Source organism: Mizuhopecten yessoensis, unplaced genomic scaffold, assembly GCF_002113885.1.
Source record: "Mizuhopecten yessoensis strain PY_sf001 unplaced genomic scaffold, ASM211388v2 scaffold5913, whole genome shotgun sequence".
In the NCBI taxonomy this organism is placed as follows: domain Eukaryota; kingdom Metazoa; phylum Mollusca; class Bivalvia; order Pectinida; family Pectinidae; genus Mizuhopecten; species Mizuhopecten yessoensis.
This window is the reverse complement of record NW_018406286.1, coordinates 147,952-175,004: the sequence shown is the minus strand read 5'-3', so window position 1 is coordinate 175,004 and position 27,053 is coordinate 147,952. Positions and strand designations below refer to the sequence as shown.

Below are 27,053 nucleotides of genomic sequence, written 5' to 3'. Positions count from 1 at the left end.
TTCTTATACAAACAATCTTTATTGATATTTCAGGACAATATTGGAACGGTTTGTGGTTGAATAAATATAATATCACATTAAAAATCCGCCCATGAGTCAAATTGGATATTCAATATTCTGTTAAATAAAGCCAAAGGTTAATTTCATTATACACATAAGAAACCTTGTTAATGTAAATTGATAAATTAAAATGTACAGTAGCTAATTACTTTGACATATTCACCAAAAAACATCTAGGCAGGAAGTCATGTTTTGTACACAAGAACATATAATCGGGCCAAATGAAGGAAATAGACTTAACATATGAAACCCCTCGCCTACTTTGACCTTTGTACGCTATTATCTAGCATAAACACTGATGTTTCACGCAAGTTATTGTCGCGTCTCAAACAGCTGTTATAACTATGAAAAGTGATTTCAATTTAATCTACATAAAATGTAGATCAGCGTCCCTGTACCAGTACATGTATTGTACCCGGCAACATAATGATGTTCTAAGGCCACATTTTAATCACAAACACAGATTGGTGTGAAAAATCGATGTTGAAAAGGAAAATCTCTTCATCTGTCTATATCTGGGTTCACAAACGCACACCATTATATATTCTAATGAATTTGTCTGAGGTATATATTCAACTTTCCGTTTTACGCACGAGATACACAATATACATCAACCTCGAGTGTCTGCGGACAAGTATGAAAAGTACAAAAACAACATTAGTAAATGTCAAATTGTTCAAGGGTAAGGCCAAATAGAAAAAAATGTAAGTCTTTAAATGTTGACTATGGCATGACTAAAAGTCACCTGTTACAAGTGTCATCATGTAAAAGGCTCTCGTGTAAAACTGCAGAAAGAAGTATGGTTTGTGAATAGGAACGAAATGAATATATCCTATATATGGTTGTTAATCGATCTCTACAGTGACGTAGCTATAAACTGATAGAACGTTAATGTGCATTATGAAATTACACTACATTGGCGCCGTTTAGTAAGTTACTGCGGATATTATCGATTTCGCTGTTTTACTGTTACTGGTATAATACATCACTTCATTTATCTGTGTCGTATACCATCCGTGCAATTTAATAGAAACTAATACGCTGCTTCCTAAATATACTTTGTATAATTCATTTATGTTTTGTTATGATAATAATCTTGTAAATACCTTCGATCAAATGTTAAATGACGTTTTAAGAAAGGCACCTGAATATATATTTGATAAATCTGTATCTCGAAAGATTGTGTAATTCTGATGATTGTTTTGCTTATGTTTGCTTAGTGAAATTCGATCCCACGTATTCGTTCATATGCCAACATTCTGTTTTTGTATGATTGCAAATAATTATTTTGAAAAAGATTCCATTTTAATTGACACATTATAAAATTCTACTTCTATTAATGTAAATTTAGTAAATATTTACTAACAACCATCCACTTAAATTTAATATATATCGGATGTTTGTTCAACAGAATTTTATTGAGGTAGGCTGAACCACGGCACGATTCATTTTACGACGGTAAATATATTAAAAAATGATAATATATATCCACCGTGTCCTTTTAAACAAGAAAACAAAAGAAATAATATTGTCTACTTAACTCCAGTCAAATCAATTTTGCACAATTTATATGCTTAACCGTATAACAATATAATTATTAAAGAAATCACAATGTTTTGTTTTCATGTAAATATGTTGCATATTGCAGTGTGAGAATTATTTACGCAGTACAATTCATCAACATTGTTTTTAGTACGACTATCAATGTCCTGCTATATGTTTTAACCACTCGGGTATAAGACCATTCAATTACATTCACACAGATCATGAGGCACGATACAAAAGTATGCAAACATGCCAGCGTTAATGTGTGATACTGTTATTATATAACAATGCAAACATTTGTTTGAATAGTTATTTAAATATTTGAAGTTTGATTATAACAGAACACTAAAATTGTGAAGTTAACACCTGCTTCAATGGATTATAAAAAATACAGAATAAAGCGTCTGTGTTGCTTTGTGTAAAGAGCACGTGACAACGGTCCACTTCCTCACAAATATACAACAAAACAGCACAGTAATGTAAGCAAGGCATAAAAAATATTGCGGCAGATAACAAAGTTTACAAATGACAGAACAATGTCCCTTCTTATATCTTTTGGTTAAATCCCGTACTAATAGGCTACAAACGTATTAGTACTAGAGGGTTAGGCGATATTCGTATTTGCATAACGGACGAGTCCCGTTTTTAAGATGTAGAACGGAGTTTACAATGTCCACCTGAAGCGCCATGTACTTAACAAAAAACATTAAAAGGAAAAGAAATGATGGAAGCTAAGGTCATAACACCTTAATGTTTTTATTATCAGAACAATTTTTTTAACTGTCTATATAATTAATTTGTTTCAATTTGTTATCAAGATGAACATTCATGAAATGCCTGAATACCAAACTATGGAGTTGTATTTCGTCATTAGCAATTACAGCTGTTTTACTTTAAGAGAATGGTACGGGTTTAATAGCTAACATTACACAACTTCAACACAACATTTAAAATGAATTGGCAAAAGAACATACCAGCACACAATATAAATACATAAAACTAGATCACGTATGTTTTAGCGGCAAGAAAACTGCTTAAGATATTTTGCATATAACATAGTTAGAATGACGGAAGACTACCCGGAGAGAAGAAATGGGAAACTATCCCCTTAATATTTAGATATATGATCATATATAAATCAATTAACCTTTTCTCTGTATAACAACGACATTGAAGGTTTGGTGGTTTCAGTAAAGGGATAAATCATAAGATTTGCCTCTCATGTCGTTAAAATAAATTATCTATATCCAGTTGAATGTGTTCTGAAGGACGATGTCTCCATGTCAATATAAAAATACTAATGTATTTACAGAACTAGTAAAGTAACCTATCGACGGATACAATGTATCACTTATGCGCCTTACATCAACACTGTGGCATCTTCAAATGTCACTCCATACAATTTTTCTTCGGAAAAACGCCTCACACTTAAACTTGGTATCGTTTGCTTTAATTCACAAGTATTAAGCTACCAAGGTCCCGTTTGATTTAACATACAGGTACTAAATATTGCAATGTCTATAGTTGGCACAAAAGCAGATCAAGAACAAACTAACATAATTTATCTTCTTTCAATTATTCAAACGATTTGCATGAATTTCGATACTTTATATATTATACTGGAGTGTATATATTTGACCAGTAAACAAGTTTTGACTGACCTAACGTTACGTTAAAGTACATCTGTACTTCATTTAATATTTAAAGTCTACTTGTGTTAATATATGTATCTATGCTATGAATCAAATGTTGCAAAATAGAATGATTTTTAAAGCTTTATTTATTGTTCTAAGTATAAAAAATACCACGACGTATATATAAAATTTAAAAAAAGTCGGAACGATAAGGAAAGATAACAACAACTGATAAAATAGTGACCCAAGGGAAAGATTTCAATCGTTTCCTTATCCGTTTGGTTAATATACCTTAATGAAATATCGTGTATGTAGATCACGTCAGGGTACACGTGACTGTAACATTTCAGCCGTTTGTGAACAAAAACCATGGAACAAAGTTTAATGATGATCAGAAAACGCAAAACAAGAATATTCTTAATTTTAGAACAAGTTATCATGTAGCGACACCCCTGTAAGTGTGTTGCTGTTGCTCTTACCCACTGCGTGGTGCAGAAAGCAACGAATGTGGCAACAACTCCTTGCAGAATTGCAGATTTGAATAAGTAACCTGTACTGAATGACACAGAAGTGATACCGTCCGCATTGTACAATTCTGGATTTTTATCTTTCTCTACTTTCGTACATCTGTTTTGCTTACCAGCATCTCGCTTGGCGACACCTCACGTTTGGCAATAGCGTTGAACCCATTGAGAGAATAACGTGGCGGAGTGCTGTGCTGGATACCTTCGGCATTGTATTTCTCAGTTAGACTCTTTCAAGCCGGAATCACTGTCAAGTTCCATACAAATGTACACTAACAGAGAACGGACTATGAGTTATTGTTTTCTATGCCTAGAACATCAAATGTTTTCGATAAAACTTCGCAGGACAAATTGAAACTTCACTTATTTTCTATGCTGTCATGGCAACCTGACTGTGACTTGTAATGTTTGTAATAATTCTACAACCAAGGTTCATTCTACTTCCAAGGAAATATAACAAAAGCAGAATGAGGATCGATGTAGACGTAGATCAAATCAAAAACTTCTTTTTCAATTTTAACCACTTTTGAAACATTTTAGCAATATACGTATTTCCCTACCTATAATTGACAGTGCCTGGTTGATCTCCAACGGATAGATAACTCAGGTCTGTTTGCGAATGTTGAAGTAAAACTGCTCAATAAACAATATTTATGTATGTGACTAACGTTATTTTAAAGGCTTAAATATATTTAAAATATTTTAATAGAATCACAAGTTGTCTAATCATCCAACAAACTGTTTTACCAGTTTATTGCTCGGATGATATATATTTACTTCACAATATCTTGTTTCACAAACATTTAAATATAATGACATACACAGATAACAAGACCCCTGGCAATTATTTAATTACAGTCCAACACAGAATCTTGAAATGACAATAAAACATTAAAACCCATTTAATTCACAATCTGTTTTAAATCATATGTAAAGCACAGTTATTCATTAACTGTTTTTACATATTTTCACATGCGAACGAGGTCCCGAAGTGCTGTCTAGTCGCGCTTAACCCTGTAATTATAGCTATCAACGGGGTGGTGGCTCAGCTCCTTCAAAGCCTGGTTCGCTTAAGCTTTACAGATATATCATCTATTATTATTATTAAAAGTAATGAAGTCTAAAATGATATGACCCCTGTTGGATTTCTAATGAACCCTTGTAACCGGAAAATACAAATATATCGGTAAAGCACTTTGCATTTCCCAATATTATAATGTTGAACTTTAGTTTTTACGATTCCTTAAGTTGGTGTACAACATATCTAGTACAACATATGGAAGGTAAGCCTTATCAAACTTTTTACCACGTCTTCACCCTAATTTTAATTATCTTCACTCTGCGGTATCGATGAAATTTTATTAATAAGGCTTTGCATAACTGATAACTGATTGATAATATACTAATAGATTGAGTTTTTTTTTATTACAGATGTTGTTTGTTGTGCTGTAGACAGATACATAAGTAAATAGAGTGTTTTAACCAGAGTATAGTGCTGCGTCATATATTTCACGAAATGTTTGGTTTAGTTGATAGGAGTTAAAATAAATCAAACAGTGCATATCGATAATAATACTAATACTAATTGGAGGTTCTTATATACCGCTTTATCACAACCTGGTTCGTAGGTCGTCTCAAAGCGGTTCACAAATTATTATCCGTGGTTATAGGGCCTTTGCAACCAGCCAACATCTTTCTCAACTCCATGGGGAGCATACAGCCGGTGCTGCCATTTTGGCGCTCACAGCTAGCATTCAACAATTCTAGCACTACCCAACCACGTACTTATTTACAGCTGAGTAGACTGGAACAAGCGGAGTAAAGCATCTTGCTCAAAGATACAACACAGTGCCGTGCCGTGGCTCGAACCCGCAGCCCTTCGGTCACGATCCCGGCGTCCTACCACTGGACTACCGTACGCGTGCCTCGATCAATGTTAAAAATCATAAATTTTGTATGAAAATGTTATATTTTGTATGAAATGTTAAATTGAGTATGAAATAAAACGGATCTTTATTTGACAGTTGCAAAATTATGATATGGTATTTTCATTATGAAATCGCTTCCTATGCTGTATAATTCATATATGTGAATGACTGAAAAATATGTTTTAATTAGAGAAAATTGTCCGCAAGTAGAAACCGGTTTTATAAGTGTGCTTTATGCATACAAATTATATTGTTTAATGTAAGCGGTATAAAGTCTTTGATTACATTCCTGTTTCAGGTATATTAACTATGCTAACGCTAAAATATAACTAAAATACTCGGTATACTTAACTTTAAGCGCAGTTGTCAATTTTGAATAGATGAACGCCATCATGAATTGGCACATCAGAAAAAATATGCAACAGAGAACAATATACAGGAACTTCAACATTCTTAATTAATCGCAGAGTCTTTCATGCGGGAAAGGCGCTAAAATAAGACTCCCGCTATAAAACGTACATATAAAGTATTCTTTATATCATTGACACACTATCTTAAAATAATGGTTATAAGTCTAAAAAGCATATTGGTACAAAACGAGGTAGAGGACCGTATTTCGCAGTAATTGGTTTAATGTTATGACATATTGTTCAACATCTCTTATGGTACATATCAGCCTCTGTCAAAAAGTACCTAGTTAAGATAGTTACTTTATTTGCTTTCATTTCAAAGGTGAAACCACACTTTGAGCTAGTGAGGCGTCGTTGTATATTACAAGAAAGCAAACACGCACATAGCTGATAGAAGTTTTGGAATGTCATTTTTAGAGATATGTGTAGCAGATGACAGGTACATAATGATAAGTAACCGTTTCGTGTTACTGAGTCGATAAAGTCACTGAACCCTACACGTGCCAATCCATCCGCGTGCGGCACACACCTATGTTCTGTTTCTGTCCTGCTGCCTGTCATTCAAAAGGACCAAATGGGCTAATAATGAGGTGATTAAACTCGTCATGTCACAATCATTTGTCTATAAAATACTAGCAGAACCGTGGTTCGTATTTTATCACACGCTAAACAAAGCGGAAATATACAGTACTGTATACGCTGTCTTCGGTTTCTGTCAATACGTAGATCACTACATTATCGCGATATTTGTTGTAACATATAATTGGGTATCATTAGGATGTATAATGTATATTCTAACAAAAGGTAAATCCTGCTTATAAATTATTACAACAGAAGTAGGGTTTATTATCAACAACTTGACATTTATTGTAAAAGTTAGCAACATTTACCGAAGGTAATCAATGCTATTTGTCTGACAGGCAAATTTAATATGGTATCAATTCTACAACACACGGAATCACCTCTCTATGATATGTAGTCCAAAATCCGTCATTGTCCAAGTGTATATACAAAGTAAAGTCACACTATACAGTTCTATTGTGCTGGGAAGTTACTAAAGTCAGTGTATTGTATACTCAAACATTCAGGTATTGAATGTTGTTTTGTTAATTTGTGTATTTATCAGTATATACTACTGTGGCTTACATATGCATTTCGTTAAGCAGAAAGAAATATGCAAGTCAGAGCGTCCGTACCGTATGGCAACCACAAAAACAAAATTAAATCTGGATATCAACGTCACCGAATCAAAAATGTTTTTCTGATGATAACTATTCCCGAGTTTCCATCGTCAGCTCTTTAATGGTAACACATGCGTGCGTAAACAGAGTGGCTTCCCCTTTCTACACGTTGCCCCTGATTTTTTTAGTCCAGAAGTAGCCCTCCAGTGGGGAAACCGGAAGTGTATCCTTGACTTCTAGCCAATGAAAAGAGAGAATAACAGGAATCCCGGCTGACGTCATATATGATACTACATGTGAACACATTATCGTTAATATTATATTTTTCGTTTCAGTCATCTTTAACTATTACCGTGATCTAATGAACTGTGTGAACAAAATGTAACCAGTGAACATATTTGCAATTGCATGAATTCATAGGAGAAACCATCGTATTGCAAGAATCAAGCTGTAGAAAATTAACCGCGCAATTAATGTTAGAAAACTGTTTTTAAAAACCTAGATTTGTAAGAATAAATCTTTCTTTATAATATTTAGATAAAACGAATCTGTTAATAAGATAACACCAGCAATACAAAAGGTAAATTGAACTCTATGTGACATGGTGTACTTAATAGATCAATAGTAATACATTATATATATCAATATATTTATCATTTGGATGTAAGAGCACGTTCCAGTGAATTAAGTACACATAATCCTATTTCAGACCATGAGGGCATTGTACAAAATCAATGTATGCCGACAATTACCCTAAAATAATGTTTAGGTCAAGATTTAAATATCCCTGGCGGTCTCGTTCGTCTGCAATCTCGACCTAGTTTACATGCGTGTGATTGTGTGTGTCCTGTAATTCGTGCTATTTACAGTCCAATTACTACATCTCAATTACAATGCCTAGTTTCAGTTGACTCTTAGTTCTGCAGCGGGAGTATCTACTCGTTTTAAAGTCAAAATACTCACGAACAATCAGAAGCATGGTTAGGAATCATCTTCTTATGTTTGCATAGGTTTTTTAGCATAGAAGAAATCAAACTGATTTGCTGTCCCCATTGCATCTCTTGGGATCTATACCGTTTCTTTTCCCCACCTTAAGTAAACAATTGCTCAAGAAGAATCTATAGAACGGTAAGACATCCTCTACATTATTCGTGTTGGTATCATCTACTTACGGGACATAGAATAAACCATTAGGTCTGCTGTCCTTATTGCAACAATTGGTATCTACATTTTTTGTCGCACTTTCCTACTCTTCTATGTCGTAGAAATGTCCCTAGGTATCCGTCTACGTCACGTATGGCCTCTGTTGTAAAGACGACGATAAACCCGTGACACACAAGTAAACTCTTTTGCAACATTCTCGTTAAGGTTTAGATTCAAATATTCGCTAAAGTAGTCCACAATAATCACAATCAAGAATAAAATAATGTGTTTTTCTAACACATTTACAGATTATAACGGTAGTTTTAGGTTTTCCGTGTTCACCTCAAATTATATCAATCGTAGAGCTAGTTCAGATTGTTGGAATAACAAAACCTGCAAACACTATGTGATGAACTGTGTATCATTTCTGCACGACATCTTTTATTAAAAATGTCGCTCGTTAATCATTGCAAGTCGACCATGTCCACACATCTTCAAATCCAATCAGCTGTTTACAGCTTCTTCCAGATCCCGTTACCAACATATGGAGTCATGGCAAATGTAACAAGAAAGATGTTACAAGGTAGATATTAAAGTAACAACAAGAAAATATAGTGTCGATATAACGTTGCCAAATATGAACAAAGGAAAGAATTACATGGAGACCACTGAAAAAGTACAATGGGAATAAGACAATGTGTTGCGGAAGTATACTCGTATTCTGTTTTATCGACGAAACCTGTTTTTTTAAACCAAAGTCACATCCAGTAATGTCACGTCCTCATTTTGATAACTAAGGCTTACAAAGTTCACATATATGATATCTCTAGTGCATGAAAACATACATATATGGATACAAATTTGACTGTTATGAAGAGGAGAAATGTCTTACAGTAGACGCCAGAATACCCAAAAAGTACCTCAATGTCAGACAGGTGACCGCAGTCATATTCGGACTCCACTGCCAAGCAGTACGAGTTCACTACTACATTAATAATTAATGCCTCGAACGATTTTAAGCAAAAATGTATAAATCACCTTATTCTAATCCGTCTGCTAATCTTATTGTTGGAAGAAATACTGAGTGCCAGAGGAAACCAGCATTGTTTATTAAATGACCCCATACTTTCTCACTACATATCAGGTAATCTATCCCCGTGTCTAGTTGAAAGACGTGGAATCCAATGTGCCACCAAAATGATTTTAATGTGGAATGACCAGGCAAAATTTATCTTAAACTCTCTTTAATCATATGTACGTAAGGTGTTCTCACGTAATCTAAATAATTATCAATAAGCTTCTTATACTTTAAACAGAATGTTTCAGGACGCCTCGTGACGTCAGTTAACGGCTTTAAATAAGTAAAAGGTTGCAACTTCCACTGTTACAAGTGAAATCAATAATATGAAGTGTATCTAGCTACTTTAATAGGTGGAATGAATTGGAGCAGTAAACAAACAATGATGATACATTGGAGGTCAATACATTACTACATAAACATACTTGTAACTTGTCGTGTCAACAAATTAATATATTACAAATAGTTACAAATAGTTACAAATAGTTACAAACAGTTCAGAACATGATATCTTAATTACTTTATATATTGATATGTATTACTGATTGTATACACATAATATCAGTATAAATATATGACAAAAAATTAATAACTTCAAATATGTGAAAAATTACAATGTATATAAATATAACATGACAGTGACATGTGGAAGGTACGTTTATATTATATGGTAGAAATTAATTTTGTTATCAGATTGGATATTTATATTAACTGTATAGCAGTTATTCATTTTGGGCGATTACCTAAATCATGTTATTTCCACGAGACATTGACTAATAACCCAGATAAAACCGGATTTGTAATTATGTAGCACATAAATCTAAAACGTACTGTATACAGATTCTTGTCGGATATTTGTTAATTGGAAAAGACATTACTCAAACGAAAGAGCTTACAGCTCAGGTGGTCTTGGGCATGTACCTATATGTCGTTTGGACTTGTGCTAGTTAAAATGATTAAATTGCTTTTAAACATGGAAGTTTTAAGTTCAATAATATATAATAACTTGCAGATTGGATAATAATAATTATACTGAGGTTTTAGGCTTGATCATCTACAACACAGCTTAAGGCGCGTATTTTGTAAGTGTGCCGACAGTCTAAATGCTACGTAAGGTTAACAACATGAACAGTCAAACACGACTATGCTACTTGGATATAGCTATAGCATCAAGTCTATTATAGTTATACATGTACCTGGTCATATATAACACTCTCTACAACAACCAGATGCTTTATAAGACACTTATTTTAATTACCGCTCTGTATACTTAACACTGTCGTCAACAAGCACTTGTCATAATTTAAATATATGAATTCATGTACATGTACCTCATGTTACACACTTTCATGTGTCTGAGTGTTGGAAATAAAATCTGAAATCTGAAATCTGAAATCCTTATAAGACACTTATTTTGATAACCGCGTTGTATACTAAACACTGTCTACAACAACCATCTACCTTAAAAGACACTTATTTTGATAACCGCTCTGTATACTAAACACTGTCTACAACAACCATCTCCCTTATAAGACACTTATTTTAATAACCGCTCTGTATACTAAAAACTGTCTACAACAAGCACTTGCCTTATAAGACACTTATTTTGATAACTGCTTTTTATACTAAACACTGTCCACAACAACCACCTACCTTATAAGACACTTACTTTAATAACCGCTTTGTATACTAAACACTGTCTACAACAACCATCTACCTTATAAGACACTTATTTTAATAACAGCTCTGTATACTAAACACATTCTACAACAACCATCTACCTTATACAACACTTATTTTAATTACAGCTCTGTATAATAAACACTGTCTACAACAACCATCTACCTTAAAAAACCCTTATTTTAATAACCGCTTTGTATACTAAACACTGTCTTCAACAACCATCTCCCTTATAAGACACTTATTTTAATAACCGCGTTGTATACTAAACACTGTCTACAACAAACATATACCTTATAAGACACTTATTTTAATAACCGTTCTGTATACTAAACACTGTCTACAACAACCATCTGCCTTATAAGACACTTATTTTAATAACCGCTTTGTATACTAAACACTGTCTTCAACAACCATCTACCTTATAAGACACTTATTATAATAACCGCTCTGTATACTAAACACTGTCTACAATAACCATCTACCTTATAAGACACTTATTTTAATAACAGCTCTGTATACTAAACACATTCTACAACAACCATCTACCTTATACAACACTTATTTTAATTACAGCTCTGTATAATAAACACTGTCTACAACAACCATCTACCTTAAAAAACCCTTATTTTAATAACCGCTTTGTATACTAAACACTGTCTACAACAACCATCTTCCTTATAAGACACTTATTTTAATAACCGTTCTGTATACTAAACACTGTCTACAACAACCATCTTCCTTATAAGACACTTATTTTAATAACCGCTTTGTATACTAAACACTGTCTTCAACAACCATCTACCTTATAAGACACTTATTATAATAACCGCTCTGTATACTAAACACTGTCTACAACAAATATCTACCTTATAAGACACTTATTTTAATACCCGCTTTGTATACTAAACACTGTCTACAACAACCATCTACATTATAAGACACTTATTTTAATAACCGCTCTGTACACTAAACACTGTCTACAACAAACATCTACTTTATAAGACACTTATTTTAATAACCGCTTTGTATACTTAACACTTTCCACGACAAGCACTTGACTTATAAGACACTTATTTTGATAACCGCTCTGTATACTAAACACTGTCTGCAACAAACGTCTACCTTATAAGACACTTATTTTAATAACAGCTCTGTATACTAAACACATTCTACAACAACCATCTACCTTATACAACACTTATTTTAATTACAGCTCTGTATAATAAACGCTGTCTACAACAACCATCTACCTTATAAGACACTTATTATAATAACCGCTCTGTATACTAAACACTGTCTACAACAAGCATCTACCTTATAAGACACTTATTTTAATAACCGCTTTGTATACTTAACACTTTCCACAACAAGCACTTGACTTATAAGACACTTATTTTGATAACCGCTCAGTACACTAAACACTGTTTACAACAACCATCGGCCTTTATAAACCACATTCGTTAAAAACTGTTGTGTATACTAAACACTGTATACTACCTGCCTGTGGTTTAAAAGAATAACTTTTCAAACCGGACCTTAATGTATACACTGAGTTTACAGAATGTTTATGTATGGGTTAAATAGTTGGTTTAGCCAGTTAAATAATGCCGCATTAACACAATTAGGCTGAGCAATGTTTTGATCGGTTCAATAAAACGTAATCACTGTCTGCTGAAATTATCGAAATCACTCAAACAATCTATTCCGTCTTTGCGTATTGCAGAGTTATCTTCTCTTGGGAACAGGTATTGATTGTTACGTCACTTGTTTGTGAGAGTAACGTCATCAATTTTTGAGAAAACGACGTAGTTTTCTCACACAAACCAATGACGTAACAATCAATACCTGCTCCCAAGAGAAGATAACTCTGCAATACGCAAAGACGGAATAGTAGAGTTACTCACAATTCATGAGTATTCTGGTATAGTTATCCCTGATTAATAAGTAATTTATTTAACACTATTCTTTCATAGTTCACTCATTATGACTTAAATATTACGAACAAATGTTTTCCGTCGTTGACATATCAATTACAACTTCACCTTATGTACCTTAGTGTTATATAGTTGGACCTGAGTGGTCTTCACCACCAATATATACGCATTTATAATTAACATAAGTTATGAAATATCTAATTAATAATGATAAAATCACTTACCGCTATTTCTTCCCAAAATGGCGACGACCATTAACATAACAAGCTGCTTCATCGTCTTAAATAATCCTCCGATTTTACTCCATTTTAGAATCACATAGGTCTAACGTAACATACATTTGTTGTGTTTCGATGATATGTTTCACCAAGTTTCTGAAACGAGGGCACTCATAAGGGGGTAATTACAGATAAGATATTGAAACCATTCACAGAGTGAATCGTGACTAAATTTATTTTCAATGCATAACTTCACAATTATCAATGATATGAATATTTCACCAATTGTAATTACTTTCCAAACAAAAAATAAAATAACAAAAACCCTATTTTGCCCCATATCTAAGTGATATGCATCTCGTTATATTAAGTTTGTTAATGCTCGCCGCCATTGTTTCAAATAATCATGTTTATCTAACCTTGGTATGAGTTTCAGAATTTTTAATCAGGGGTAATGGAAGCTGTATATTTAAAAAATAAAGTACTGAAAAGAAATCATTACTACAGCATGCTTTATATATATAATATCATATACAGAGTCATCAGGATACATTTTTTATTTTGTATTATGTAGATATTTTATTCAATTATATTTCTACACATAACATAAATATTCCATGTTTAAATTTCCTTAAGATAACAAAGCTTACGCACAGAGCTTGCTCCCATTTAACAGTTGGAGTGGACAACCAGAGATATATTGATACTTTGTAAAGACAATGGGCCGTAAGCCAATACCGTTAGACTATTGTCTGTGTGTATATAGTGTTTACCGGCTAATGAATACCACTACGACATACGTTACTAACAAAGCAATGTTGTATTTGTAAGCTTATATGCCTTTAAACTTTGCCGGAATATATGTAAAATATACCGATAATTTTATTACTATTCTGACTGTTTTAAAATCTGTTCCATAATCGTATTCTATTTAAATGCAAATGGTTTGATGATAAGCGAAAATATGGGAGAAATCTCTATCCATCAGGGAGATATTCGCCATTTACATTACTATGCCATTACTATCTCATCTGTAAAATCAACAGCTAGTCGACCAAACAAGTATCACGTAGTAGGTTAACATTATATTGCAAATTTGACGTATGGGCCTTAGTGATATACCAAGTTTCTAGTTCCACGAGACCAGGTTTATTTCCCGAAGTGAAGCTTCACCATCAATACGATTTACACATGAGCTCACCTTTAGTCATATCTTCGTAATGTGGTAACAACAGATTACTTTTCATTTAACCCTTTCACCCCTATGTAACTTTAGTAGACTCTCCCAAGCATTGAACTGGATGAGTCCATTATGGTCTACAGTGGTGAAAAGGTTAACGCCCTGTTACACCTTTGCTTGTATGTTTTGGTTACCAAATTATTGAAATCGAGGTGTAGATGATTGTATACCACTACAACGTTTCGCCAACTATTGGTAGTTGTTTGGGTTGACTGTTTCGTGGCATAAAATGGTACAACTGTGTGCAAATATAATGTTTTGTTATAACCTTGTTTGTTTGTGTTGTCGGTAACTACAATTGTCTATCACAACGTTTTAATTATGATATTGTTGTAACGTATTTTTAAACCAATCGTTAATCGTATAAATCTCGTATTTTTCATAAAGCCGTCATCCCTATTTTTGATGAAAGCGCGACTCCATGATTGTCCACAATTGTCTGGAAATGTCTGTTAGGGCCCTGCGTGAGAAAACGCCGATGTCAGTATCAACCATCTGTCTTATGTCTATCAATTTCTGGCACTGTTACAGGGACTACAATGATATTATATTTACCGGTTCCAAGATGATTGTGTGTTCGTTTAGATATATCTGTCTTGCCTTCAGTTCATTTATGTTTTGATTGACGTTGTATTACAATCATTGACTCAAGTTCATAGATAGACGTGATTCCATGTACAATTTACACTTCATTGTTACTTTGTCTCCTGGTGATAGTTGCTCAAACATTGGTACACTTGAACCAGTGGTCAGTGACAATTTCTAAATGTTGTAAATAAGAAGCAATGGCGTCCAAAGCAGAAAGATTCCTCAAAAAAGCATCAACCTAATTTGTCTTAACCAATCTATAACAGCAAATGATGTCAGATGTTCTTGTCTTCGTTGGATTCGTATTTCAAATATTCCTCTAACCACTGATCAAATCTAACAAACTTTTGCGCAACCGGGGCCTGTTTGTTTATTAACTTACGCAATATTACCAATTAAATCATTACCCTCAATTTTCTATCACTGGTAACATTTTTTTCTGTATGTTTAAAAATTTAGATAAGAATAATTTTGATAATAAATACCATGTTTTGTTGTAAAGTACCTCATAATTCTCGACCATAGAATGGACGTCTGATATATTTACTAAATATATATAAAGAGGTGTTTAAATTATGTTTATTGAGATCTAATTTGTGACATTTAAATTAAATAATTACATCTCCAATATGTTTCCAGTTACAGATGATATATGGGCTTATATTTATAGAAACCTCTCCATAATTATAGCTCAATAATTGCAGAAAACGTCACGAAATATGATGTATGACCATAATATTGAAATTAGATTGTATAACTGTTGCCGTTGGTACAATGAAGATAATAGTCCACCCTATAGTCGTACACACTAACCACACTTATTACAATAATGTTTATACCCGACCTGCCTGTGGTTCAAGGTGGCTAGTAAATATAAGTGTACACACACACGCTATACACACGTACGCGTAGTACAGATGTACTTGACAATTTTCTCAAAAAAAGAAATCCGAAATCAACAGTTTAAACAAATACTTAAACTAAGAAGACACTCAATCGAAGTGAAGACGTTACAAAAACCCAACTTAGTATTTAAAAAGTGTTTAAAAAAATATAATTTAATTTTGCCTATCTCCCCCATAATATTTTTTTTTATATATCGTATATACCTAAAATGAAAAAAAATGATGACGTGCAAAGTACACCTTTTTTTTCGGTATATACCATATATACCAAAACAAAATCTTGGTCATTCCTTAAATATACTTTTTTAAAGGGCAAAATACACCAAATCATGTTAGGATGCACATACTTCTTAACAAAAATGATGTCCAATATTTCTGTCGTACACATATTATGACAACTGTGCTATTTATTGTAAATAATAAGATCGGCACATAATGCTACAAAACTTTTACTAATACATGGAGTTCAAACAGACAACCACATAGTCTTTATCACCCTGGTCAGAAAACACAAAAATGTCGTTTAAGAACGGATTGCTTGCTCGTTTTAGAATATGAGGTATTGGTTAAATCGGACGAAATCAAATAATGTTATTTTAATACATTAAAATATGTCGATTACTTGACTTAAAGTATTACAATAACGTTTTGTGCCTGGAGTGTCACAACGTCGATAAATAACATGACATTCTTCACTTATCACAGGGTTATGGCACGGGGAGAAGAACATGTTTATACGCAGATACCAAAAAAAGTAGAAATTAGGCGAATGAGAACTACGGGTGTCGAAACTGTTAGGGTGTCAGACGAAACCTGGTCTCTTCAAATGATAATTGATAACGTACTGATGTTTAGCAGAAGATATGGTTTTTGTTCGAGCACACAAGTGCAATAGAAAGAACATGACTCTACCGCAGATTCTGCTGTGACGTCAGAACGAAGTGATAATGAATGAGATGGCACGATCGGTCCAGCTGGCCATACGAGTTAGCGATAGTCATTGTATTTGTGACATTATCACAAGAAATCAAAATACATTGACGCGATATGACTGAATGTCACATATGTTGTAAAGCTAGCAATTGTATCCATTCTTCTGCAACCAAAGTTTTCTTAAAATAGAATTTATAACGTCATCAGATGGTGTTTCTCATTGTTGAGCAATGAATCGTGTGACTGTTACATAGAAGAATTCGGGAGCAGCATTACATGCGTGTACACTATGCATGAGTAGGTGTTTTATCCGGTCTATAAGGGTATTCATGAAAAAGGTATACATTCAGGTATAGCCTCGTCACAATCTGTTCATTGATCAACCGAGACGGCTAACTAGTATACATATACTCTACCTTTTATCACACGCTCTGTCAAATATTTACAAAACAGTTTTTGTCCCCACCATGATATTATCATTACCTACCAGCGCATGGTGTCATATTGTATTAGGACCCAGCAGTGCGTGCCCTGTCCTGGCACCATGCCTTCTCCCAATCAGTCACAATTATAGGGTACACGTGTTCTTGCTTTTAGTCATTATTGGGGTCAAACGTGATTTTCCTATTGTTTCCGATTTGAATTGATGTATCGGTATATTTCGCTTTGTCTTTTTCATAATGAAACATTTTATTATAACAATGCTATTGCACTGTCTAAGCACTCAATATGAATTTCAGATTATTGACTTCTACAAACGTTTGACCGATAAATTGTCAACGAAGCACTTGTTCAGTAGGTATAGGAATTCTTCCAGTCACGAATTTCAAGCAGGTCACGTAATGCATTGATTTGCACACGTGCAGATGAATTATGAAATACATGACAGCGAAACATCTTATTCTTCCAAGAAACTAATTCGTAACCGAGCCGTAATGGTCCATCAACACAATGAGGTCATAGGGTTCTGTGTACTCAATGAAGAAAAAATAGTTGTTGCGAAAAAGAAATGATATAATGCCCAGTAGGTCTATATTGTATATATAGAGCATATTGTAAACTCTGACCCTGTCAGTAATGTAAAAATCGACACCATTCTGTATCCCAACTAATTAGGAATGATTAAAACTAGGTTTATGTAGTTTGCATCAAATACATTTCATGACACGTATTAAGCGTTATTCTTCATCACACCATTTTATCAAATTGCATTTGTCTTGTCATTTTAATACGTCATGGTAACACGACTTAGTGTGATGAAAAGGGCAGCAGTGACGTCGTTTTGATGGACACGCGGCTAACGGACAAATCTAGTGTTGTACAGGTGTACAGATAATAATAGTTGTAAAAACAACATTTGATATAGCGCCCTATCTAGCTACAACATAAGCCACTCTAAAGTGTTTTACAGTACATAGATATATAATTAATACAATTAACATATACATTAATCAATACAATTTTTAGAAATTCGCAGGAGCTGCCTTATCAGGCACAAACTAGTAGTCCTAAGCTACCTGGGTAATATCTCCCTATGTGAATATGTATGCGTGTGTGCTGGAGATGTAATGTGTTCTGTTTGTAGCGGGGCCGTGCTTACAACGGCCTCATTTATAGTGCCACCTCACTTGAATGCTACAGTACAGATACTGCAACATCAACCCCAGACCATTTTTACTCCATCTGGGTTGTTGGAGTTGTGTGGGCAGGAGAAAAACACTTTCTCTGAATATCCATGCGTACGACGACTTCGGGGATCGAACACCAGGCGCCTGAAAGGCCGGAGTGTTAACCACTCGACCAATCCGTCCATAGTTAAACTATTGGACGATTTTGATTTCTTGAATACGCGTTTTATATGAAATCAACCCCTTTTGTAATATCAATGTTCAAACAGTTCAAACCAATTAACGTGATCAGGTAATTAAAAGTGTATGTTCTCGTTCCTGAAATATTTATTTCTGTTATAGTATGTTTAACTGTGCCATGCGATAACAATGAGATATTACATCGTTAAAAAAGCAATATTGTACATAAGTGTTTTTGTGAAAATGTTGTCGTTTGACAGGTGTTCCCAATTAATTTAAACATGGGTAATGGAACATTGTCTCGTAAACTTGCATATGATGACCAACTGCAATTATGTTTAAAACTCGTGTAAAGTCCTGTCAATTTATAGGAAACTTTTTAACGATACTTTACGTAAAACATATATTAAAAAGGAAAGCATTGATGTAACGTTTGTTTACGTGTGTGCCATCATATTTTTTTTATATAAGATTGGCCCGGAGACCAATTCGTGGTAGGAGGGGTCAAATTTGGCAACAACTCCACAAATGACCATTTTTACAAAGTTCAATATAACATATTGATCTTCTTTTATGCATAATTTTGATTAATATGATTTGATAAAGAATATCTTTTCCTGTGTTATGTATTTGAGATATTTAGCGAGCATCCGTGATTCAAATCGTAAATGGTACAAAAATGTTCAGATCAAACACCATACATTTTGTATATTTACAATATTGTCTCGTTCGACGCCTAAAAGACTTCTTCTCGGCCAAGTACTTGCTGCAAAACATTTGTTCCGAATGAATCGGTTACCGCAATACATTTCTCCGAGACGACTTTGCATAATAAGGCACGTGTTCTTCCGCCTATTGTTCCACACATGTTGTGTTCATATCAGCGTTTATGTTTTATAAGGTTCTATTTTAATACACACATACAGTATAACCGATACACATGACTGCGCTGATCGGGTATTTAAACTCAAGCGCTCAACGATAGGCAAGAATAGAGGTATACCACCTCTATAGTTCAACAGCGAAACGATTAGCATCTATGGAATAATGCATCGTGCGTGTTCCGTAGTGTTGCTGCTGCTGCTTGCAGGTAAGAAAATATTCATTTATAACCATGATTTCTATGACATAGAAATTAACATCTGCAAACAGTGTAATAATTGTATTTCTACGTTTGGAACCCGACTGGTTTCTCTATCAATCTAAAATCGAATTATCAATAGTTCCTGTTGATTTTACGGTGTTTGTCGTCGCCAGTTGACAAACTTTCGATTGCACGTATCACACAAGTGCAAGAGACTTCGAACATTGCGCATTTGCTGTACACACGAGTTGATGAAGAAGATAATACGGAATGTATGTCCGGAGTCCTCTTGTCGAAATATTAGCAAATAAATGAAGGTGCTGATGCCTCGTCTTTATTTTGTTTTTGTTTTTATGGCATTAACAAAAACCAGTAAGTCCTTGTAATACTGCCGGAACGCGTTAGAAATCTGGTCTACTTGGAGATATTTTTGTTTAATTTTTATAACTATAAAACATATGTATATTATTAAAAATGTATTCATTTGCTTTATTTATAACCTTAAGAACTACAACGAAAAAGGAACATGTTTAGACGTTTGGTATGACGATGCAAAAAGCCAAGGAAACAGTTTTAAAGCACCTTATGGTCATTTCGTTCATTTAAGATACATCAGTTATATTTAAAGTCAAAATTTAAATTGTCTTTTTCTAGAATATTGGTTTTTGCAATTAAATTTTGCTTATACGAAAATATATGTTACCCTTTCTTTTTTCAATTATATTAAACATATGTAGAAGTCCAACGTAAAGAGAGGAGTTCAATAAACCCGTTATAACATTCAAAATGATAATTTCACAAATAAACCCGTTATAACATTCAAAATGATAATTTCACAAATAAACCCGTTATAATATTCAAAATGATAATTTCACAAATAAACCCGTTATAACATTCAAAATGATAATTTCACAAATGAACCCGTTATAACATTCAAAATGATAATTTCACAAAGTGTTTATGGCCTGAAAACACTATTACGTCAACGAGTCTCAAATAGCAAAAAGGGAGTAAATGGAGTGCGCGCTGAGCCAAACACTAGATATCTCATATAGAAAAGTACAGGGGGTTAGGAAATAGAAATTTCAGTGTCAAGTAAAGTGTGTAGGCCATCATTGATAGGATAAATAATAATCAGGTTTTTAATCATGAAAAACGTTGAAGTTTCATTTTGAGCTCTGTGGTGCATACCATATTCAGGAGTAAGCATGTTGATTGTTGCTTCGGATAGGAAGGGACTGTATGACTCCCGTTATAGCCTCGAGGCGGTACATGGTAAATTGTCAGTCATCTCACAATAATTCATATATCCAAGTTAGAGATATGTTTTGTTTGTAGTTTCAGTAAGCTGCAGCAATCAGCTAAGATGGTTTTATATACTGGGGAATACTTTGATAATGATCATGAAAACACTATATCTACTGTGTAGAATGCACACAGGCTTGAATTTAATGGCAATACATTCAGAATGCATTCCGATCATTTAAGTAAGTATAACAGACTGTGCAGTAACGAGTGGTGTGTGACATGTTAACTCTATCAGCAGTAGAGGCTGGAATAGCCACGTTAAGGAGGCTCCACTCTTTCGCCATTAACCATCATATTTTTTTTTAAACATTTCTATAATGGTTATGGAACTATGTAGAGGCGGTTTAATGTAAATCTAAGCATTCCAATATACTTGAATTGTTTTTGGAAAAATAACCCCATGATCATTCTGTAAGGTCGAACTGCAATTTATCAGTTGCGGCGTAGCAACTGATCGCGTCATAATATTCTGACATCACTGATTACGCAAAGTAGATGAGAGGGAAAACAAAGGATTGTGGTCCTATGTGAAGCGAAGTAAATATGAATTTTCAAGGCAATAAATGTGTTTTTTGAAAGAAAATTGACGACATGAACTGTTTGGCTTGGTGAACAAGTAACCTGGTTTTCATAACTTGTATATTGATTACGAAATGTATTGAAGAAACAAACGTATTTTGTCGTCTATGACTGAGACTTAATGATACTAAATGAAAATACCATTTTTACGTAGAAATAACAGGAATCATACGAGTACCCAATCGTGACCCGTCGGCACTTTCCGTAAACGAGTATTTTCTCCTTTACGGAAAGTGCCGACGTGCCCCATGGTAAAGTGCATCAAGTTGAAAAAAGGGCTGGTACAGACGAACACAAATGAACTCTATGCATATAATACTCAAATAGTCATCCCGGCGAATTGTGAGTGTAAAAGGAAAATATTATGACTAATATGGATAGCAAACAAAATGAAATATGCATAACCGATGTAAAAATGCACCTCATTATGTTGATATTTTGCTAATTTTCACCACAACTTTAAACATAAACCAAACCGAAATTTAAAGGTAAGGTGACAGCCGTTAAATTTATCATCAAAGAAGATATATCTAAATAATGCACTATGACGATCAGAAGTATTACAATCGATGAATAGTGGTATTATATCAGTGGTCGATAATAAGCTGCGAAACATTACCTGTGTTGTGTATAACCAGTAGTTCTTGAATTATTTATGTTTATTGGAAGTCGTTCTTAACATTTCTGCACGTAAACAATACATCACTATGAACTCCTTCGTCGTAACATGTTTCCGTTTTTCCGGTAGCATGATCACATAGTTCTATAGTCCTACCATATTATTAAAATATAGATTAAAAGTAGACGCAAAATATAAAAATATTTAAAAGGTAATGTCTACTTCCTTTATTGCATAACCACATTGAAATAAACATGTTCATTATTAATATATACGTCAGCAACGTTTCTGAAACTACAGTGATAGAAATTGTCCTAAAAACAACGTGCTCGTCTGCACTTAGCAAATTGCATCGCGACATGCCTCCTTGACGTCCCACAACACCACATCTTTACTTGGATGTGATGACCGCTAAGCACATCACTAGTGCTGTCGGTGCTGTAGTGCTGGGGCGTATTAATCACACTTGTTGTACATGTATACTGCTATTATGCGTGTAGGAGTGGGTGCGAGAGTGCGTGTGTGTGGTTGTATAAGCATATTGGTGAACATATATAAGTATTAGTAAATATTTCTTTCAAACTGTTAAATGCTAAGATGTTTGGCATTCCCTCTACCTTTCTTCTATGTAATCACTCAATTATAATCATATTATATATGTATATATTGATATTTATCCATCTTATGATGTACACATATGTTTAATTAAATTGTAAGGAAAGGGCGATTATAATTTTCATGTAACTTGTGCCCAATTCTTTTGCTGAATGTGATCGCAATAAAATATGTTTAAAACGAAACGTTTACTGGTATGATCAGCGCGAAGGGCGTCGTACGGGTAGATTGCAATGAAGGTAGGAAACCTGATTACCATGCTTTAATGTTACGTGAGATGAGACAGTCACATATGTATCCAGGACCAGCAAGACAGAAAATAGGAATTTCAATTCTGTATATTTCAAAAGTATGTTCATTTATCTGTAAAGTCTAGGACAACCACATAGCCTGTCTCCAGTACACATACACACAAACACGCATACACACATACACACATACACACAAACACACAAGCACACATACACGCATGCATAACACACACGAAGGTACTTCCTTAAAATATCGTAGCTGTTAATAGGACGTCAAACAAACAAAAACTTCTAAACCAACCTAGGGCGTTAATCTTAAAGAGCTGGAATGTAATGTTATAAGGGTATCCAGATCCAGAGTTGTTTGAAATGATACAGTTCTATCATTAGTTTTAAACATACGGTTTTTATGGAGCACATGCTGCATATTAAAGCACTGAACTGCTTTTATTTTGCATTCGTGTCAATATAAATACCGTCTTGAACCTGACAAGTTCCACAAAGCGCGCTAATTTTCACTACTTAGTTTAAAGTATTGAGTGGGGATATAGCAAATTTCTGGCTCCCCGGGATCAAGCTATTGCCCGAGACGAAATCGTAGAAAGGGAATAGGCCTGATAAAATGGCTAAAACCCATACTTGTTTTCCGCAACGAAACGAAATATAAAAAACTCCCGAATGACGATTACGGAATTCTTCAAATTCAAAATCAGGGAGAAAAATTAGTCCAGTTCAAGCCTCAGTCATTTTGATGGCGAAGTAATGGAAATTGTCGGGTATGCAAGTCTGCAGAAGTGTTTTAGTTTTCGGACATGCAGTAAGGCTATAGAACACTTAATCGCTGGACAGGGAATGTAGGGCAAACCCGGGATCGATTAAATCTAATGTTTGTCTGCAGGGGTGTTTTAGTTTTCGGACATGCAAATAGGCTATAGAATACTTAATCCCTGAACAAGGAATTCAGGGTAAAACCGGGGTCGAATAAATCTAGTTTAAGTCTGCAGAAGTGTTTTAGTTTTCGGACATGCAAATAGGCTATAGAATACTTAATCCCTGGACAAGGAATTTAGGGCAAATCCGGGGGTATCATTAATCTATTTGGCGATACCATCCCTTTTGTATTACCTGACCCTACCACGTGCACGTGCTCAGCTATTCTGTAGGTTCCGCTCCACTGAAGCGGAAAATAGAATGTTCAGTAAACCATCCAAATTTTATCTTTCCTCAGTCCGGCTTAGCGAGTATGCAGATCTTTCCCAGTACGCCATGTAGAAGTTATTGAGTATATATTGAGATCTACAAATTATCTTGCATTGAGCGAAATGTTAATGTTTTGTATTCAGGCGATGTTTTTGGAATTCTTTCACATTCCACGTAGTTACAAGAATTTGTTATCATAGTTTACCAATTAAATTCATATTAAATCGTCACTAATCTTCATTTCGTTTAAATTACCGGTCCATGTTATCTACAACGTTACATTAGCAGTTAACAAAGAAAGAATTAAACAAGAAAAACCATTATTACAAATATAATAATACTTATAACATTGCGATTAGAAGAAAATATCGTAATTGTGGTTTCATACTTCGTGTATATAGCATGACGTTTTACTCAAAATGCTTGCGTTATGTTGTAAAATTCTACATATTTTTCTCTACAATGAATGTTGGAACACACCAAGAAAAAACATTGATACTGTACGTTTAACGAGATTATATACCCGAATGGGCTTTACAAATGGTAAAACCATACACTTAAGCGTGTACTTAATGTTCTGTCTAACTGTTCATGACACGTGGAATCAACAAAGCCCGTTGGATATTTACAAAACAATGGAGCAGCATGTGTACTGTAAATAAACAACTAACACATGAAAGATTAAACACTGATAATTTACTACCATTCTTGAGTATATGGATTCTTTTATAAACAACTACCTCGTAAATTGTGAACAACTACATTATCCAGATCTGAAATATACGATAGATTTGACTTAAGACTGCAATTTAAACTTTTGAAATGGATTTAAATGTCTTCAGTCCATATTGTTAGTACGGATCGCTGTGAGTAATGGTAAAATTATAGGTTATTGTAACCGATCATTTATTAGGTTATTATATCTTTGTTAATACCCACACTTCACTCATCCTTTAATTAGAAATTAACAACGTCTCCTTTATGGTTCGAAACTCATTAAGATGTAGTGGTTTCAACAACACTCCTACTCCTTTCTCGTTTCTCACCTGTTCGGCCAGTACCACGAACGAAGAGTCCCGGAAGGACGACGAAACAGATGCATGGTACAATGCAATTCATTATTTGGCATACAGTATCTATTACATATGTACCTTGTTATAAATACAATCATCCGTATGCGAGTATGTGTGTGTGTGTGTGTGTGTGTGTGTAGGTGTGTGAGGGGGTGGGGGATTTCGTTCATCTTTTAATATACGGTATCAGAAACGACAGGGTTTTGTGTCACAGTCCTTTATTTCACTTACAAGTCTAATATGTCACTCTTTATAGAACTTTCTTGGGTTCTGAGATTGATTGTATGTATGTAAAAAAAGTTGTACATATAAGACATTGTAGGACATTTTTGATAAGTATAGTGTTAATTGATATTGATTGTTGTTGAAGACCGAGGTTCAGTTTTTCGCGACAACACGTGAACACGTGTTCAGCTTGTGTACGTTAGTGCGTATCGCTAAGGTATAGGGTATTGAAATAACTGTATGTAGATATTGCGGGATGATCCTTTTCTACATTTTGGCGGAACGAAATCAATTTATGAGAACTGTGACCTTTTTTCTGAAAACGAGTACGAAATTAGAAATCCCAGCAGGACCTAGAACGTTTCACTGAAGGAGCTTTACCTATAGCTGTGACGACAAAGTAATGCTAAATAAAGACCATTTTTAATCATAAATTACAAATTAAAGAAAATCTTCTCAATTATGTTTGATAAAAGAAGTATTTTAATTCATTTTAACGTTGCTTTACGATATACAATCCTCCTTAATAGTGAACTATGTGACTATTTTATTGACTGGTTAAACTATTTATGACATAAATGGCATAATATCTAAATATTCGCCTCCGTAATTAGACATTAAAACGATTTATCTCTATTTCGTTGAACAGTGGCCTATAATTTTTCCAGCGTCATGGGGACATTAAGCCATGCTGCATACTCGACCGACATTTTTTTGTATTGTGACTACTATGAATATATATATTGCTCATTATATTTATAACCGTTTTATTCATATTTTGAACATGTCGCATGTAATCTTTAAGAAGTACCCATTTTATGTCGAGTAGAAGTGATAAAATTATGGTCCTGCATTTTGTTGTCATCTTGTCTTTCGTCCATCTGATACTTTTCTGTCTATCCGATTACGTAATAAAAACGGACGAATACTAACGCATGTTGTATATCGTCGTCTGGCGCGAACTGCGTCAGTGTTTCCGTCTTAAAACCTTTTTTTACTTTAATTATAATGTAGAACACTTTTAGAATGTATTGAATATTTACATTTATGTTGCCTATAGGTTTCACGTCATTTAATGACCTTAGCTGTTGATAGGACGTTACACCCTTCACAACCAACCAACAACCTGGGGTTTATTAGTAATATTCATAAGTCATGCGTACTAACATTGAGTTGTATTTGAAAGAATTGCTGACATTGATGTCTTGCTACACGTGGGATCTGTTTATTTCTTTCTCCCTTCCCTACTCAGTCCGTCCGGTTGTGTCTCTCTAGCTCAATCGATAG

At 34.1% G+C, this 27,053-nt stretch overlaps 1 protein-coding gene across 2 annotated transcripts in view; it reads left to right on the top strand.

Annotated features, from left to right (window-relative positions):
- The window catches only part of LOC110451279 (fibrocystin-L-like), a 120,944-nt gene that overhangs the window by 7,031 nt on the left and 86,860 nt on the right, over positions 1–27,053 (top strand). Inside the window, exon 1 of one of the 2 annotated variants that reach the window (XM_021499198.1) lies at positions 19,819–19,902. The exons of the other annotated variant lie outside the window; for it this stretch is intronic. Coding sequence (XP_021354873.1) covers positions 19,860–19,902 — 43 coding nt within the window. The 5' untranslated portion in view covers positions 19,819–19,859. Of the gene's footprint in view, positions 1–19,818; positions 19,903–27,053 lie in introns of those variants that run through there. 2 annotated transcript variants of the gene reach the window in all.